Genomic DNA, 6,608 nt, shown 5'->3' with positions numbered 1-6,608 from the left:
AGAAGTTCTTCAAAATAAATAAGGCATATTTTTATGATAGCTGAATACCAACTATCAATCACTTAATGTATTGTTGTATTGATAATGTATTGTTGGGTACAGACACCTCACGAAGCAAGTGCTCTCTATCCCTATCGCGCATTCTTCTGTCTGCCTCACACTAACCTAAGGTAGCATGCCTAAAATAAGCAGACCGGACAAGTAGCTGCGCAATGGATTATGGTCATTACCACGGGTTCTGCGCGAAATGATGTCGTTTCCAACAGGTCAATATTCTACAACTCCCTACTACATCGCAGTTCGGGCTTGATCTGATGTATCGCATAGTACTAGGTAATACACATGATGACAATATCGAACATTCCCACCCCAAAAAATATTTTATGTTGAAATTGAATATGTCTTACTCCAACCTTCACCTACAGAGCGCTGGAACACTGAACATGCAAGGACTCATTACCAATACAAATAAATCCTTCTCTTTATCAGTACGCCCAATGTACTGAATCCTTCATCTTGAGCTTAATTTTTCATTATTGAATACATTTAATTTTATGTAAAATTATTTGTTGATGGTGTTAAGATTTTCTCTAACTGCCAAGAAAGCGTTTAGTTTAGCGGACCATTCTTTGAAGGTAATATGCCAGCAATAATATTGTCCAATTAATGATGTATTTATTTTTATGTTAAATCAACTGCATATTTGTAATCGTCCATTTTATTTGTTAACTTGTAAATGCAGTCACCTGGCTAAAATAGATTGTTTAAATCTGGATGGCCTAATCTTGAACAGCTAAGATGTCAACATTCTTTTAAAAAGGTTTTTGATTATTTCTTGTTCATGTGTTCTCACTGAAGCACAAATAAAATGACACCTTATACCTTGATCTTGAAATGTATATCTGCAATGAAAACTGCATTTAGTTAACCTAATTTGATAAATGTATTCAAAGTTATCATTGGTAAAGTATGTTTTTCACAGTAGGCCTTTACAGATAACAAAAATCTAACGAGAACGCATCGGTCCATCTATTCTACAGCCTTGACCAGTCCTTTTTGTGGCGCACAAGCTGACCATAAAGTGCAATTGTACATCTTCATGAAAGGTCAGCCGAATTACCAATACGTTCTTCTTCAACGTAGTGAAATAGTAAGTGAAATAGTAAATAAGAGGAAAATGAGAAGTTGGTACCCCCCTGTATATAGCCTCGTTATTGTTATTTTCGTGTTACTTTTTATTTTATTTAGTCAATATTTTCTTAACTATTTATTGAACTGCATTGTTGGTTAAGGGCTTGTAAGTAAGCATTTCACGGCACGTGACAAATAAAATGTGATTTGATAAAGACATAACAGGCCAGGATGTCTGTCACATCCCTTCCATAAACTAAACTAAACATATTGGAGGAATAGCATTAACAAATCAAAATATTAGAACAACATAAAACTATGATTAATCTCCAAAAGCTCAAACAGCCTTCTGAAAATCGTTTTTTTTTTTTTATGGCACAAAGAGTTCAGTTCTGTTATGTAGACCTTCATAGAACAACCACTCCCCCTACAGGACAAGCATTCTCACTGCAGCAGTAGCCTAAAATACAACCGTATCATAACCTCTTGCAAGCTCAAATCAAAGGACAAAAAGTAACCAAGAACGACAAATAGTAAAAGCACCAACAGCACTGCAGACAGAGGCTTTGTTGCTGGTTCTGTTCCTTGTCACAGATCGTTTTTCATTTGAAACTTCAACTGGATTTATTTAATCTACTTCTTTTCTTTCTTCTTGTCCTGAAAATATAAAATATTACAATTTGCATATTGTGAAATTTTCTAGTATGTGAAAAAGTAAACATTACATGAGATTAATATTCTGTCTTAGGGGAAAATAAAACAAATTACCTTCTCATTCATGGCAAGGAGAATCATGAGTTTTCTAAAAATGGTCACAAAGTCGAGGAACAGGTCCACGCAATGCCTTTCAAGAGAAAAACAATGACTTAATTTAATTGACTTTATATTATCTTTCATTCTAATACATCAGCAAGTAAAACGTTTTACAACTGCTTATTTGGTGAAACGTTATAAAGCTTTACCAGATGTAGTCCTTGTCTCCGTTCTCTGCTTTCTCAATGATGAGCTGAGTGTCGAACAGAACAAAGCCACACATAATGACCAGCCCCAGGTACATGTGAGCCTGTTAGTGAAGAGAAGAGCCATGTTAAGTCTGAGTCACCTTGCTGAGACCTCCTCACACAATTATATTACACACTTCCAAATTTATGAGTGGAATCACTTCACATCCAAGTCGTAAGAGATGGCTCTATAAATATTTAGGCTACCTTGAAGAGTATCGCTGATCCTAAGAACATGTTCACCACAGACACCAGGAACAAGACAGACAAGCCAGACATCAGAGTACCTGAGAAGACAACGAACATGTCAAAGAGGACAAATCACACATTGTTTCAACATTTTTGGGGGGTTATATCTTGACTAAATTAACACAAATTCTGTGAAATTTGTGAATGACTTGTGCTTCTCAATGAGCAAAAGGGTTTATTCAAGTAAGTTAAGATATTATGACCAGAACAGATAAATAACTATGCTACTGAATAGCGTATTACATCTTTGTACCTCCTAGGAAGAGGAAGCTCCTGCGCTTGGCATACAGGGCACTGAGAGTGAAGCAGACAAAGATGATTGAGGTTCCAAGGAAGGCTGTCACAATGATGCTAGAGAGAGACCAGATAGATAGACACACAATTTAAGGACAGTCTTCTTGACTTAATTGAATAACAAATATTCCTAAGAAATTATTTCCAACAATATTTAATAGCACATAGGCTTAAATGTTCTACCTTGGGTTAATGATGATGACAAAGTCCATTGCTGGTCCAAGACCAACACCTGGTGAGAAAGAAAAAGTCAATTTGACTGCAGGGAAGACAAAGTTTATGAATTGCCTGGCTGTGCCATGGGACAGTGGATGCGCATTGATCATTTAAAATGGAACTGTTAACAGGCATTACCTGGGGATTGTGGTGAATAACTAACTCCCTGCTATCAACCAATCAGCATCCAGGATTCAAACAACCTGTTTTATAATGAGTTTTTTTTTTCTACAATGACTGACAAATGAACAGTCAATAAGAGCCAAAATTGGCTGTCTAAAGCCCTGAGTTTACCTGTGAAGAAAGCAAACCCTGCAAGGATAGCCAGTCTCTTCTTCTCGGTCTCTGGGCTGTGTGGTGTCATGGACAACCAAACCACCATGCCCAGGGAACCCAGAAGTGTCAGCAAACCACCCTAGAAGGAATAGGATAAAGCCAGTAGTATTTTTAGTAGTTATAGCTTCACCATTGCCTAAAATCTATCTGAACGTTACTGTATTTACTAGGGGTGAAACGGTTCACAAAACTCACGGTTCGGTACGATATGGTACAGTGGTGTCACGGTTCGATACGGTTTTGATACATCGCCCCCAAAAATGCCTGAGAAATATGTAATTTGTATTTAGATTTTCCATTTATTATAATAGTAAACAGGGTAGCTTGAATTCCCAGGAGCATATGGAAACAAAGGGACAACAAAAAACAGCAGTGCTTGCCTTTAACATGAAATAAAATAGTCATTTAAAATAGAACTTCAACAAGAGTGCATAGTCCAGCAGCATATATCAAAATTAAGTCACATAGCTGTGCCTTGACCAAAATAGGACCACTTGAGAGATTACTTAAGAGAAAAAAAAACATTTTTATCAGATTTTCAAGTTTATCTTTAAGATTAGTCTATCCACATTATCTGCAGTGAGCACAGATCGACTTACTGTGAAAATGTCAGCCACTGTGGAGAATACACTCTCGCTAGGGACAGAGGTCCAGGCACAGCCAGGTAGCGCCTTGCTAACATGGCAACATGAGGGTATATTAACTCTTTGGTCTTCCACCATGTAAGTGGATCAGCATCCAGGGGAATACAGTCCACTTCCCTGTATGAGGTCATCTCCTCCTCTATGACCTTGACCTTTGACTTGGTTCCCTGTTCCTGGGTCGTGAACAACTCCCCAAAAAGCTCAGCCACGGCAGACTTCTTTTCTGGAGGAGAACCCCTGTCGTCTGACATCTCTGGAGAGGGGTTGGCTCCTGTGGTATCTGTGGCTTAGCCCTGCAGAATTAAATTAGATGAAAATTACTATCTCTGAAGTGGCTTTAAAAATATGATTTGTTGTTCGAAATATATATATCAGACACTATGACAATTACAATTATTACTTTATAATTAATTGATATATCACTAATTAATAAAATAATAAATGTCACATTAACAAAATAAATACAATACCTGTTGTATATTGGTCACAATCTCTGCTGTGAGTTCATTGTAGACTCTCAGACGAGCAGCAGCATCCAGATGCAGCAGGGACTTGAACTAGGGGTCCAAAGCGGTGCTCTTGTGTAAGAAGTCTTGGACACCAGGGTCAGCATATCTAGGCTCCAGGTTAACTCTGATAGCAGTCTTGACATCCCTTACTGCGGGTTCATCTTCATCAGATGCCACCATTGATTTCAGGATCATTGTTTTCATAGACTGGAAACTGATGGAATGCTCTCAGTGCATATAAGTGTTGTGACTGTTTTGAGAGGTTTGCACACTTTGATAACTTCCTCTGCTAGTCTTAGGTAATTTTCAGACAAAGTCACACTATCTTTGACATTCTTCCTCACAGCTTGATCAGTCAGTGTAGAATACACTGTGACTTTCTGCTCAAGGTATCTCTCAACCATGTCATGGCTTGAATTCCATCAAGTAGTGACATCTTGGATTAGTTTGTAGTTTGGCAGCTCCGGCATCTCCTGTTTTGTCTTGAAAACAGGAGGTGACATTGCTTTTTGAGATGCTAGATTAATAACGTGAGGAAAGCATCCCATCTGTGGCCCCAATCCAGCTAGTGCAACTGCATTTACAATATTTCTAGCCTTGTCAGTGGTCACAGGAATCGTTACATTATCCCTCTCCAACTTCAACTTCAATAACTAATGAGCTGAGCTGCAGACAACTACAACAACTTTATTACTATGTAGATATTTTTGCCACGTTCATTTATACGGCATTGGTTTATGCAATAATATATTTTTTACAATGTTATATATTTTCCTAGCTATAATATATGATTCATGTATTGTTCGGTTCGCAGTGCGTACCGAACCGTGCACCCTGTACCGAACGGTTCAATACGAATACACATACCGTTTCACCTCTAGTATTTACCAATGTGTGTCTATTATCGGGTAGTGTGCTTACTGTTTACCTGAAAGAGCCGTGAGACAACATGGACGTAGGAGCCTGCTGCAGCCACGAACATGCAAACTGCCAAACTGGAGTAGACATTCTTCAGGTGTAACTGGGTAGATTGGGAACTGGGAAAAACATTGTGTTAACCATGTCATGTTAGTCATTTAGCTAGCTACCATAAGTATGGACAGATAGAACAAAGTGTCAGATGTTTCACCAGATGTATAAATCTGAAGCATCCAGTTGGAATTACCATTTCCCACCAAATATGGTGAGGAGAGGAAGCCCAGTCAGTGTCTGGCAGTTTGAGAGTATGGAGCGAGATGGAACTGGGCCGGCATTCAGCTGATTTTCTCAAAGTAAAGCCAGATCTCAATATAGTTATTTTGCCAAAACTAAAAAGTGCCCCAAGTTTTGTAGACGTGACCCTTTGTCAAAGTTTCAAAAAAATGTGCGTTCTTTAGGAGTGTATGGGCGAATTGAGTTATTACACACGCACTTCACAGAATGATTTTTTGCTAAAGGAAATATGAAAATACACGCTAGAACGCGCCATCGCTAGCTCGTGCTTGGCTCTGCCCAGCTCCTTACTTGTTCTATCCACTATGTTTCATTTATTCCCATTGAAAACGACAGATTCATTTATTGGTATGGCTCTGCATTATACAGAGCATTATTATCTGCATTAGAAATTTGACAGAAGAGTTCTGCTTACATTTGGGAGAACTTGAGGAGAACATCCAATTTGATGCTGCGGTCAAACACGTTCATATTGAGACAGGTTTCTGAGATCTTGGCAGATCTAAAAACAAGGAAATTACAAAGATTAATTTTAACGTAACCAACGATTATTGACTGTCCGTTAGTTAACTAGCTGCACTAGCTAACTAACGTTACTTAGCCAGAATTGTAACTCAAAGAGTTACGTTAGTTAAAACAGCATAAAACGTTAACAAAGAAAATAGTAATACATACCATAAACGTACTTGGCACAGTAGTTAGCCAGCTAGCTTTATTCCTTGTCTTTTATTTCCTTCCACAACAACTTTCTATCTGTCCTTGTTTACTAACTGTACGTGTCATTCGATCGAGCGTCGCAACGTAGTGACATCATCACATTGCAAAAAATCTGGAAATCTCATTGACATTTATTCTATTGTCGGAGCCATCCGGAATCCTTGGGACGTCCATACCCGCATCGAAGTTGACATTTAAAATGGTTAAAGTTAGGGTTTAGGGTATGGACGTCCTAAGGATGCCAGATAGCCCAAATGATGAAAATATTACAGGATCATTGTAATGGACGAATACAAAAC

At 38.3% G+C, this 6,608-nt stretch overlaps 1 protein-coding gene and 1 long non-coding RNA gene across 2 annotated transcripts; both read right to left on the bottom strand.

The window, feature by feature from the left end:
• Positions 1-1,448: 1,448 nt before the first annotated feature.
• LOC115165558 (probable Bax inhibitor 1) lies at positions 1,449-6,404 on the bottom strand. Its single transcript, XM_029718755.1, has 10 exons — positions 6,268-6,404; positions 6,008-6,094; positions 5,309-5,417; positions 3,186-3,306; positions 2,859-2,907; positions 2,635-2,732; positions 2,340-2,419; positions 2,094-2,194; positions 1,900-1,975; positions 1,449-1,788 (listed from the first exon to the last, which is right to left on the bottom strand). Exons 2-10 carry the CDS (start codon positions 6,061-6,063, stop codon positions 1,765-1,767), a joined length of 714 nt encoding a protein of 237 aa, XP_029574615.1. The 5' UTR covers positions 6,064-6,094; positions 6,268-6,404; the 3' UTR covers positions 1,449-1,764.
• LOC115165559 (uncharacterized) lies at positions 3,506-5,300 on the bottom strand. Its single transcript, XR_003870198.1, has 2 exons — positions 4,342-5,300; positions 3,506-4,164 (listed from the first exon to the last, which is right to left on the bottom strand). It is a non-coding gene; the product is annotated as an uncharacterized LOC115165559 (long non-coding RNA).
• Positions 6,405-6,608: the final 204 nt, after the last annotated feature.

This window comes from Salmo trutta, chromosome 28 (genome assembly GCF_901001165.1).
Source record: "Salmo trutta chromosome 28, fSalTru1.1, whole genome shotgun sequence".
Classification (NCBI taxonomy): domain Eukaryota; kingdom Metazoa; phylum Chordata; class Actinopteri; order Salmoniformes; family Salmonidae; genus Salmo; species Salmo trutta.
This window is presented reverse-complemented; position numbering and strand designations above follow the sequence as displayed.

What these genes read in the sequence shown, in the direction of transcription:
- LOC115165558 (XM_029718755.1), bottom strand. Translation starts at nt 6,063, where the DNA reads ATGAACGTGTTTGACCGCAGCATCAAATTGGATGTTCTCCTCAAGTTC. An exon ending in GTCATCATCATTAACCCAAG is followed by an intron (nt 2,733 to 2,858) that starts GTAGAACATTTA and finishes GTCTCTCTCTAG; the next exon opens with CATCATTGTGACAGCCTTCC. An exon ending in GGAGACAAGGACTACATCTG is followed by an intron (nt 1,976 to 2,093) that starts GTAAAGCTTTAT and finishes TTCTCTTGAAAG; the next exon opens with GCATTGCGTGGACCTGTTCC.